Genomic DNA, 11,615 nt, shown 5'->3' with positions numbered 1-11,615 from the left:
CGGAAATGCTGGAGACCCCAACCTCCAAAGCACCCCGGCACCTCTTCCCTCCTCTCACCTTCACGTGGGAGACTGTCAATGACTGAAAATAACAAAAAAAATAAAAAAAATAAATAATTTTTTGAACCAATCACAAAGGAACTCGACACCTCGGCACCTCACTTGCGTCTCAAGCTTTATTCAAAATTTTAATGTACCAAATATTTTTTTTCCCTAAAAAGGGTGCACCAAGTCAGACTGAGCCCACGGGTCACATACAACGAAGTTTCGTAGAATAAGATGATATGATTCTCTCTCTCTCTCTATGCAGAGAATAGAACGTGCAAGAGAGAGAAAATAAGATTTAGGGGAGAGAGAGAGAGAGAGAATTTGGAAACCCAAATCCATGACAAAAGTGGAAAAGAAATCTAATCCTACAAATATGGGTAAGGAAAAAACACAGTAAAGAAGTACACTTTTTTTTTTGACCAAGTAGGCGCACTTGGGCGGCACGGCATGTGAAAGTGGTTATTAAGGGGTTCTGCATTCCTTAAATTGAGAGGCTGGTTTTGATTTCTCATCATCTTTGATCTTCGAATTGCTCTGTTTTCTGATTTTTTTTATCCGTGTTTGTTAAGTGTTTTTTTGTTGTTTTGTTTTGGGTTTGTGACTGATTGTGTCCACTTTGAGACAGTTCTGTAACTGTTTGTTGAATTGACCAAGAAAGGAAAAAACCAAAAAAAAAAAAGCAAAGCCGAAGTAATGGAAAACAAGAAGCAAGTGGGTTCTTCTTCTTCTTCTCCTTCTTCATCATTCACTGCTGATGTTTTTGGTTCCAAGGAATCGACACCGCCGTCAGCATCCACCGGATTTTTTGCGTCAGTGTTTCCTCCACCATCACCGGTATGATTTATGATTTATTTTTTATTTTTTTTGTGTGGTTAATTTTGTTGTTCTGTTCATTAGGATTTCATTTAATTTCTTCAATGCCATTGTTTTGGTTAATTTGAATAGTTAATTGTATGGGGATTGCTATGCAAGTCCAAAATTACATTCAATTTTCAAGCCCGAATCAATTAGGATATCAGGCAATGCTTTTTTGTATATTCTCTAATTATCAACCAATCATATCACTCACGCTTTCGTCATTTGGTCTAAAAAATGGAATTAAACTTTTATATCATTTTCAAAATTGTATAATTTTCGTGAGTTTCTGCAATGACTTTTTCAGTATTCAATGAAAAGGAAAATTGAATTCTAATATACACACCCTTTTCAAGGTACCATATGCACCCGAGTTATACTATTTTTTTTATAAAAATTACGGTAGTATCACATGCATGCATCAATTAGTGTATATCATTAGTTATGATATTATTATTAACTCCACTCATTATATAAATTATAAATATAAAGACCTTTTGCATTATGTCACATCATCAATTGGTATACTAGTTAGTACATTAATTAGTGCATATAGCATTATTCTAAAAATTATGACCAGATTTCTTTTATAATATTATTTTAGCTATGACTAGTGAGATTTTAATTATATCTCATATTATATTTAGTTATGAATTCATTTTTTTTTTGACCAAAAAATTATGAAATTATAGTATTTTTTTCTTTAATTATAACCGTACACATGTTTCTCCAATGAAAAAGGTTTTTGTTTTGGACTTGGATTCTTTCTCTACAATTATTTTGCTATGATTTTTATTACCAAGAATGCTTTGACCATGACATATCTATCCAGATTTTTTTGGTTGGTAGAGTGATGTAGGGCGAAGATTGAATTAATGTAGTGGGGGGTCTCCATCTAAAATGAATTTGGCTATTGATGTGAAATTTTGGACTTTTATGTATGGATCTGTAGCATTATTGTTTTTATTACAGCTAGAGATAGGGATGATCACGTCAGCAAAATTGAATTTAATTGTTCAATTTAAAAATTATAATTCTTCAAAAAAATTAAAATTAAAGTAGTAACTTTTATTTTAAACAACATTCACAAAATGATGTCGTTTTGCTTCAACTTTAAACTTAGACTGTTGAATTAACATCATTACAGAGAAAAAAATGACAGAGGATCTGCTCACGTTTTGGTTATGTCTAAACTTTTGGAAGTTATTGTGAAGACTGCATGTTGTGGTTTTGTGTAATAAGAAAATCAAAATTAGAATCCTTAAATTGAAGCTTATGAGTCCATTATTATAATGAGTTTTGCTTAAGTGTGTGCTTGGTTTTAGGTTTTTTAGAAACAAAACACTAAAGCTTTATAAATAAATCAATCCAGTTTTGCTAATGTAATCCCAAACATTGCTCAAACATTAAGACGTCAAATCCAAACCAAATCATACACTTAACTTCAGCAGAGATAGATCATAGATGGCAATGGTATATTGTACCTCTCTGCAATCATTACAGTGTCCTAGTTGTGCTCTTTGACTGATTTCATCGTACAACCCTGTCCGGAAGAGTGGAAAATGTATCATAGATACTTCGGTAGCAATTGCCAACCATATTTTTAACTAGGATGCTTCATTAGATTGTCTGTAACACCCCCACCCACACGTGCACATGCACATGCACGAAAAGAAAGGCAAAAGAGGAAAGAGAAGAGCGAAAAGAGAAGAAAGAATTGAATCAAATACAGGTATTCTATAGCCAACTATAGATAATTGGGATAGGATAAAGTGGCCAAATTGGTGTCATCATTCATTTAGATGAAAATATGACGTACTTTATCATAGGTTTTAGTTCCAAGTTTGGTCACATATGCATTCTTCTATTTTTGATTTCAGGCTGCAGGTGGGGACTCATCATGCTCAGAGCTAATGGGATACATGCAAAAACAGTTGTCGGGGAATCATGTGTGGAGGAGCACCAATCAAGGAACTGCAGGTCTGCACTTCAACTCTCTCTTTTTTCTTCTACTCCGTCTTTTACCTCAGTTTCTAATTCTAAGAAACATTAAAAGTGAATATATTTCTGAAGGTATTAGATCATATTCAATCATTTATTTGTATTTCTAAAGGAAAAACTTTAAATGTCCAAATAATAAATCAAACTCTGATTAGAAGAAATGAATTCACACTATATTATGCTAAATTAAACTCTTTTGCAAATTTGTTTGCTTTAGCTTCAAATTTTATTTTATTTTTATATGAATATTACTACTTTTTTCAGCTTTTCCCCACTATATGAGATCATTATGCTGAATTTTTATTCCTATTTTCTCTAGTTATGCGGAATTGCTAAACCCTTTTTGGTACCTCTATTACCATAGATAGGATTATACTTTATATTTGTTCGACAGGCAAAAATAAATGTCCCAAGACTACTTCTGTGGAGATCTTAAGCTAGATTTATTTTTACTATTCTCCGAAACATCATGTCATGTAATTTCTCAATATCTCTTAATTGTACAAAAGAAATCATCGGGATAGTAATGCTTCATTTAGGAGAAGCGTGTTGAAGGTAATGTTTTCTCTGCATTCTTTTGCAGACTTTATAGCCAAGAAAAGTGAAGGTGCAGGCAATAGCATAGCCAACAAGGAAAGGACTTCAGTTGTCCAGGAAAGTGTAGAACATTGTCCTCTAAGTTCATCTCTCTATTATGGTGGGCAAGAAGACATGTATATCCGTTCTTCGAGTACTCAGACCTCCAGCTCCTACCCCATTGTGAGTCTTGATTGAAGAAACATTTGTGCACATGAGGTGACTTTGTTATCATGATTATTTGATAAAATGGAACTCATAGTTTCAATGATTTTGTGAATGTGTTAGTTCAAGAAAAATGCAGTGGAAGATGATCCCAATGGAAACAATTCACAGGGCGCTTCTAGAGGGAACTGGTGGCAAGGTAAAGTTGCTGCAAACATAGATACAAGAATTTGAATTTTATTGAAGTAACAGTTTTAGACGTATTAACATCTCTGAATTCCTGCAGGGTCACTTTATTATTAAGACTTTGTCCAGCCGAGGATGTGTATTATGGATCTATTTACCAAGGTAAGGTAATAAGATCTATGCCATGAAAGGTTGATGGAACTCATCTTTTTGTTCGATCCCTCTGCTTTTTCAGTATGTGCAACCAAAAGTCTGAATTTTATTTTATTTGATTTTGATTTTTAATTTGCTCCTTTTTGCATATACTCCCATATAATAATCTAGTGTTAAGTTTTAAAAGTTTGAACTTTAGGTTCTTTCAAGGGCATTGATTGCTTTTGAAATCGCAAGTGTTTTGGTTTTACCAGAAAGCTTTTGAAATCATGAAGTTAATTGCTTTAAGTTTTCATTTTTGCCTTCTATTTTGGTGGTGGTGTTTATTATGGTGTCTGGTGGTTGGGGGTGAAGAGAAGCTAGGGTTAAAATGTGGCAAGTCATGGAAAACATGGAAGGTTAATCTTAATTAGTTTGACTGAAGTGATAAACACGTCTTCTGCGTTTATGCAATCCCATGAAAACGCTCTTGTTTGTTACTTAAGTATCCATTCTTGACAAGGGAGTTCTGAGGTGAATTATCCAAAGTACCTCATTTTGGGCACTTGATGATATCTTTTTACGTGTGATATGCTTATTTTCCTTCGCTTCGTTGTGCTAATCGATAATATCTTCGAATCATTTGTTCAATATGATGTTTCTTTCTTGTATCAAATTTTGCAGGAATTCACAAAACCTCCGCAAGAGTTTGATTTGGCTTTTATTATATGGAAGATATGCGGTATTTTAACAAAGCTTTATTGGACAGAACTTACAAGGAGATTCATATGGAGCTCCCAAGGTTATATAGTGGGAAACCCTTGTCAATTTTTTTTCTTTTTAGAACAAGATTTTCCCAGAAATTCTACTAGGATTACCCTGTATAGTTGAACAATATTGCTTTGGTTTTCATATAGCAGTAATGAATGAGGACAGTATGATAATTCCGATTTGCTCTTTTATGTATCAAAAAAGATGTTCAAAGGTTTATTTCAGATTGTGTGCTAGCTAAAACAGCTTACTGTTTACTATGAAATGCAATGTAATTGAACAATTAGCATTGGAAAGTCCATAGTTTTGCAGCAAAAGTGACTCGATATCTTAACAAAATACAATTTCACGAGTTCAGATGTCTGAATTTGACACTGAAGATATCAGCATTTGTTAAAATCCACCTACTCTCCACCTACTTCACTCACTTAAACCTACTCCACTAAACCTAACCCACTACACCACTACCACCTCACCTACTCCACTAAACCTAACCCACTACACCACTACCACCTCCACTTCACCTACTCCTTACCTACTACACACTCACCCTCTTCTATATATAGGAATCATGAATCATTGTAATATATATCAACATTAAATCAATCAATAATACAATTCTCTATTTCTCTTTATATATTAAATTTTACATGGTATCAGAGCAAGGTTAAGAAGCTAGTAATTTTGCTTCACCGGCGGGCGGCAGTCTAGCCTTGGCCGCCCGCCGGACCTCAACACATACCTCCTCTCCAATCACCGCCAATAACCACTGCAGCAACTCAAACCACTGCTAGCTCGAATTGACGCCAACTCTTCCAGTAACTCCAAGAACCGAGTAGAGGCCCCTCCAATCTGCATCTTCTCCATAATTATGTTGCGAGTTGCGGATAACAGATTTTCCCTTCTCATCCTTTCACTTGCAGAGACCCCAGTTGTAATGAGATCCATACCAATGGTTCCAGTGGAGTGATCTGTTGCAGACTGTTGCAATGCAACTTCCAGAAGACGAAAAGCCTCCATCACATCTTTCTTCTCCACCAATTCTGAGAAGCGAATCCGAGCCAATGCTTCACTGAGACGTATCAGACTCTCAATTTGCCTAGGTGTTGCTGTTATCACCTTTTTGCTGCTGCCTGGGAAGTTTCCTCTTCTTCTCATCTCAACATAACCTCGTGTCAACTGTTCTGCAGCTTCATCAGATAACTGTGGGTGTATATGATTTCTGGCATAGCTCACATATGCAGTTAATGTCGGAAGGTCTAAGGCATCCTCTTGTGAGGTCTCAGGATTCTCAAAGTGTAATGCAACAATATGTTTTGCAAGGCGCCTGTCTGTCTGTTCATCAGCCTTGTCGAGAATTAAGTAAATCAAATCAAACCTGGACAACAATGTAGGAGGAAGGTGTATATTGTCAATTACTGACAAGCGGGGATTGTATCGTGAGCCACTTGGATTTGCACAAGCCAATACTGATGTTCTAGCATCAAGTGAAGCAATTATACCTGCTTTTGCTATTGAAACAGTTTGTTGTTCCATCACCTCATGTAACATGCTCCTTGCACTGTCAGACATTTTGCAAATTCGTCAATACAGCAAATGCCTCTATCACTCAGAACCAGGGCTCCACTCTCCAAAACAGTCTCTCCACTCTCGGGATCTTTAGTAACATCAGCAGTCAACCCAACAGCAGAGCTTCCTCTCTCATCTTTCCACTTTCAAACCCACAATCCTTTTTTTAATCAACCCACTCAACTTTCTTTTATTTTAATATATATCTATATATATCTATGTTTATTCTAATAGATTGCACCGACTCTGTCTACTTTTGCACAAACCCATTTTCTTTTCTTCTTTTCTTTCTTTTTTATTTCTTTCTTTTCATTCCTTTATTACATCTATACCCATATCCATCATCACACTCTTTCTTTATTTATTTCTTTTAATCACCTTTTGCACCTCCCTCACCGACTCCCTCACCACAAAATAGAATTTTTATTTATTTCTCTTATCTTTTTTGTGTTCCCTTTTTCACAATACAAAAAAAAAAAAAACAAAAAAAACAAAATCAACAAAAGCAAAAATATAAAAAATATATATAGCTTTGCACACCAAACCATATTTTATTCATTTCAGGGATCAACCCCGATCACCATTTTACACAACAAAAAAAAAAAAAAAAAACCAAAACACAACACCCACAGATTTGTTTCCTTTTCTGCAAACGGCCACCCACAGACCTCACTTCCACTTCTTCGCCTATTCCGCCGGTCTTTTCTTCTTGCCTCCGTCCTGGGCGGCCCTTGACAGTGTTGCCTCCGTGTTTCCCACTCCACTGGGCACGATCACTATTCCCTGCTCCTCCACTGCAGCATATGGCGGACCTCCAAATCGGAACATCACGGTGGCCTTCCGCTTCAGCTCCTTGTTTTCTGCCTTTAGCACACTTATCTCTGCTCGCGCATCCTTATACATGCGTTGGAGCAGAGCCAGCTGGGAGTTTAACTGTTGCACCTCATTTGTCTTGCTCTGCAGCCGGTGCGACAAGTTTGTGACCGCAGTCATGGTTTCCACACATGACTTCAGAGTATACTGATTGGCCTCAATATCAGTTTGCACCGCCAATTTTTGCTCCACCGACCGCATCGGAAAGTTCAACGGAGCAAACACAGAGGTGTTAGGTTGAGGTTCACTGGCCACCGCACCAGTTCTCTCTCTTGTTGACTCATTGAGGTCGGGAAAGAGAGTGAGCAGCCCACGGGAAGACGAAGCCATTTTATGGGCAACAGAGTGTTACAGCGTATTACAGAGTTTCTCTCTCAGCAAAGGAAGAATTTTTCAGAGGTTTCTCTCAGTTTTTCTGTCTCAGCTTCTGCCTCAGCCTCAGCCTCCGTCTTGGTTAAATAGCCGAGGCAGCCACGCGTATCGTGCGCCACTTGACGCCAGACGACAAACGGGCGCGCCAGCCAAGGCACTCACGTGCCTCGCCATCATATCTGGCACGCCTTTTTATGGATTGGGCACGCCTTTTGATGGCACGCCTTTTGAAAGATTGGGCACACCTTTTGAGGGTGCGACTTTTTAAGGGTCCGACAAGACTCTGTAAACTGTCCCGACATTGATTCCGGTTAGCTCCTTCATGGGTCCGACAAGACTCTGTAAACTGTCCCGACATTGATTCCGGTTAGTTTCTACAAGGGTCCAGCAAGACTCTGTAAACTGTCACAACAACTGTCACAACATTGTCTGCTACAACGGTCCGACATGACCCCATAAACTGTCTTCTACATCGGTCTGACACCGCCATCCAGTGTCCTCTACACCGTTATGACACCACCATACAGTGTCCTCTACATGGTTATGACACCCCCATACAGTGTCCTCTACATGGTTATGACACCCCCATACAGTGTCCTCTACAACGTTATGACACCACCATCCAGTGTCTTCACCAATGGTCTGACACGATCATACAGTGTCTCTTATCCTCTTTTATTTTTATGTCTTTTCTTGTTTTGTTACTCTCTCCAAACTCAAGTTGGTTAGTTCCTATTCCCCTTGAGTTTGCGGGGGGCTGTTAAAATCCACCTACTCTCAACCTACTTCACTCACTTAAACCTACTCCACTAAACCTAACCCACTACACCACTACCACCTCACCTACTCCACTAAACCTAACCCACTACACTACTACCACCTCCACTTCACCTACTCCTTACCTACTACACACTCACCCTCTTCTATATATAGGAATCATGAATCATTGTAATATATATCAACATTAAATCAATCAATAATACAATTCTCTATTTCTCTTTATATATTAAATTTTACAGCATTCAATCAATACCTTTATCTAGATGAAACACAATGTTCAGTAAAAGAACCTAATTGTCATAAAAATTGATGTTATTACATTTTATTCAGATGCCAACAAAAGAGATTACATGTAAATCAGCTTGTGTTGGCTACTAATGTAAGTACCATCTTGGTTTAGCTTGTGTTGGCTACTAATGTAAGTACCATCTTGGTTTAGGATTTAGGGTTTAGGGTTTTAGGTGCGAATACATGTGTTGGCTTGACTAGGTTATAATGTAAGTACCGTCTCAGTGGTTATGGCTGAGAATATGTTCATATATCACGGAGGCATGTAAGAGCTGAGAAATCTGGAAATGGAAAAAGGATAATTCAAGAGACCTACAAAAAAATTTAAGTGAGATCCCACCTCCAGACAGGTACACCAAGTGTGATCATGAAGGCTACAGCACATACAGATCATCAAAACATTGGCAATTTGAGTTCTTTTTCCCAGTTTCTTTAACTAAATGCTTGGGTTACAGCAACTTCATTTTTTTCTCACCTGCAGGTGATGGTTAAGCATAAGCCACTCCCACTCTGGAACAGGTTCTCTCCAAGCCCCACCATCAACCCAGTCAAGGATTGTAACCTCACAACCAGAAAAAGCAGATGCATTGTTTATAAGCTATATTGAAGTCTTTCTATTTTGCCACCAGGATTCATGACTTGCCGGGTTGCCTCTGCTCCTTGCTCATACCAAAGGTTAATATTGAAAATAGAGCTCAAAATATGCTTTCCAACTGACTCCATAAAACCCTAATGCGAGTTCAGACCAAGGATGACCCATGAGGCTTACCCCCATTTCTAAAGGAGCTATTACCGTGATCCAAACGCTGTGCCACCCTAATCTGGCCATTTTAGGCATTTGGAGGGTGGTATGTACAATAGTCATAGCTGCTTTCCCCATTATATGAAATGCAAAGGAACAACCTTTCATAGGCAGTTGCCATCTTGGTGGCAGCGAACAACTTCAAGCCTCTCTCCCTAGATGCCTGACCTTTCATCTCAAGATTTCCTCTTCCATCTTCCCAAACCTGATAAAGGACCTTTTTCAGTGAATCTATTGTGGGTGAAAATGTATAACCCATCTCAGGGCCGGCAATAACGGACCCTGTAATGCTGGCAAGCCTCGTTGCCATTACTGGCTTACCAGTAAGTATTGCTTCTAACAAAGTATGATCCAATCCCTGAGCTCTGAGTGTTGGGTTCACAAAAACATCTATTGCATTGTAAAACCCTGCCAGTTGAGCCTGCTCCAATGGCCCCAAAACCAGTAAATTGGCCCCGAGATCTTTGTATCTTGTGCTCCATGGACCATCCCCTGCAACCAAGACCACGACACTCTCGCGAAATCTAGAATTTTCCGTGAAAATCTGCTTCAGAGCTTCAAACATTAATGGGTGTCCTTTATCTTTAACCAACCTTCCAGCCATTCCAAAGATCAATGACTTAGATTGTGGAATCCCAAATTTCTGCTTGAAATCCTTACCCTTGGTTACATCTGGCTTGAAAATCTCCTCATCTACACCATTGAGAATGATGTGAACTCGTTCTTCTGGGATCATGTAAATCCTTTTCAGGACATCCCCAGCATGATTGCTGGTAGCAACATGGTGAGCGTAATTTTGAAAAAATTTCACCTCGTCAACGACCTTCGTTGCTCTCTCGGTCAATGCATATGCCCGATGCTCTTCAGGAGTTCGCAGAAGTTCCTGAATGATGTCAGTGTGCATCGCTTCATACGCAATCCCATGCCAGGTAACAGCTAGATTAGGCAGACCCCGTGACCTGGTATGCAAAAGTCCTACACTTTCAGTGTGGATCACATCAAAAGGTTTGCCGGTTGAGTTCTGGGCTTGGAATTGCCTCCAGGCTATAGCTTGGTCCAAATAACCAGCATTTGTTGGTTTTGACTGGTGAAAATGTAAATTGCTAATTGGGTATTTGGGAAAGGTGGTGTTTGGGGAAGAGGCGGTGAAGATGTGGAGCTCATGGCCTCGTTTGGCTAGCGTGAGGTGGAGAGTCAAGGCGTGGCGCTCAAGCCCGCCTGCTTGAAATCTGTGAGGCCATTTCTTGACAAAGAGAGCAATCTTGAGGAGATTGGAAGGTGGTTCTAAAGGGAAGGAAAGACGGTTCCAAGCAGAAGGAAAGGAAAGGAGGTTAATGGGTTGATTTTGTTTCTGCTCTGCTGTTTGGACACTGGAATAGCAGCGTCCAGAGCAGTGAGACCAGTAGAGGAATGAGATGGATGAGAAGGCAGAAAGAACAAGAAGGATGTAGCAGGAATAGCGGAATGCGAAGACCTTGACTTGTTGATCCTTTGCCATGAAAGTGCAGAAAGCAATAGATGAAGATTACAATATGTCAAGAACAAACAGATGCTAAGTGAAGATGTCACTCAATCAAGATTGAAGAACTTGTTGGGAATTTGAACAAGAGGCAACTTTTCAAGTTCTAACAGTGATTTTTTTTTCTTCCCCTGTTTTGGATCTAAAACATGACTATTTTAAGTGATTTGCTTACAAATTAATACTAGTTTGCTTGGGCAATGACAAAATCATTTGACTTTGAAGATTAAAATAAGCTGCTCACAGTCTAACCTTCCCTTATTATAAAGGGACAATAGATAAGTTTTAGGTCATCATCACAGGCCAATGCCAAAATAATACTAAACAATAGAAGAGGGTGAGTAAGCAAAGCCAACCATTCCCAATTTCCCATTATCAGTCAAATTTAATATATGGGACTGCACAGCCTCCCACTTTAATGTATTTAACCCAAACATTAATTTTCTCAAATTGTCAAATTTAAGAAACGAGAAAGTGAATTCAGATGAGAGAACTACTTGAATTTCCAAACAACCAAGAAGAAAAATATTAATCTCCACCCAACCCAAATCAACACAATCCACTGTCAGAAGTAATCAAAATAATTTACCTCTAACCATAATCAACCTAGCTGATGCCAAAAATAAATAAATAAATAAAATTGCATATGATCAAGATTAGATTACCTTCAATCACTAC

At 38.4% G+C, this 11,615-nt stretch overlaps 2 protein-coding genes and 1 pseudogene across 5 annotated transcripts; 1 reads left to right on the top strand and 2 right to left on the bottom strand.

Moving 5' to 3' along the window:
* The first annotated feature begins 247 nt into the window (after positions 1–247).
* Positions 248–4,958, top strand: LOC114276278 (uncharacterized). 3 transcript variants are annotated; one of them, XM_028218063.2, is made up of 7 exons: positions 248–425; positions 674–882; positions 2,784–2,883; positions 3,488–3,663; positions 3,769–3,844; positions 3,932–3,993; positions 4,648–4,958. In XM_028218063.2, exons 2-6 carry the CDS (start codon positions 742–744, stop codon positions 3,946–3,948), a joined length of 510 nt encoding a protein of 169 aa, XP_028073864.1. In that variant the 5' UTR covers positions 248–425; positions 674–741; the 3' UTR covers positions 3,949–3,993; positions 4,648–4,958. The 3 variants fall into 3 exon arrangements, 2 of the variants coding, with proteins under 2 accessions (XP_028073864.1, XP_082762327.1); XR_003634145.2 differs by lacking the exon at positions 248–425 and having other exon boundaries at positions 537–882; positions 3,932–3,998; XM_082906201.1 differs by lacking the exon at positions 248–425 and having other exon boundaries at positions 537–882.
* A 364-nt stretch (positions 4,959–5,322) lies between these two features.
* LOC145807046 (DNA replication licensing factor MCM4 pseudogene) lies at positions 5,323–9,391 on the bottom strand (annotated as a pseudogene). Its single transcript, XR_014350287.1, has 3 exons — positions 9,386–9,391; positions 9,092–9,178; positions 5,323–6,446 (listed from the first exon to the last, which is right to left on the bottom strand). The product of XR_014350287.1 is annotated as a DNA replication licensing factor MCM4 pseudogene (transcript).
* LOC114276284 (UDP-Glycosyltransferase superfamily protein) lies at positions 8,611–11,244 on the bottom strand. The gene has a single exon (XM_028218069.2). The coding sequence runs from the start codon at positions 10,914–10,916 to the stop codon at positions 9,447–9,449; it is 1,470 nt and encodes a 489-aa protein (XP_028073870.2). The 5' UTR covers positions 10,917–11,244; the 3' UTR covers positions 8,611–9,446.
* Positions 11,245–11,615: the final 371 nt, after the last annotated feature.

This window comes from Camellia sinensis, chromosome 14, assembly GCF_055761805.1.
Source record: "Camellia sinensis isolate YWXY chromosome 14, ASM5576180v1, whole genome shotgun sequence".
Lineage (NCBI taxonomy): Eukaryota > Viridiplantae > Streptophyta > Magnoliopsida > Ericales > Theaceae > Camellia > Camellia sinensis.
The sequence above is the reverse complement of the archived record's forward strand: the minus strand, read 5'-3'. Positions and strand labels throughout refer to the sequence as shown.

What these genes read in the sequence shown, in the direction of transcription:
- LOC114276278 (XM_028218063.2), top strand. Translation starts at nt 742, where the DNA reads ATGGAAAACAAGAAGCAAGTGGGTTCTTCTTCTTCTTCTCCTTCTTCA. An exon ending in CACCAATCAAGGAACTGCAG is followed by an intron (nt 2,884 to 3,487) that starts GTCTGCACTTCA and finishes ATTCTTTTGCAG; the next exon opens with ACTTTATAGCCAAGAAAAGT. An exon ending in CCTCCAGCTCCTACCCCATT is followed by an intron (nt 3,664 to 3,768) that starts GTGAGTCTTGAT and finishes TGAATGTGTTAG; the next exon opens with TTCAAGAAAAATGCAGTGGA.
- LOC114276284 (XM_028218069.2), bottom strand. Translation starts at nt 10,916, where the DNA reads ATGGCAAAGGATCAACAAGTCAAGGTCTTCGCATTCCGCTATTCCTGC.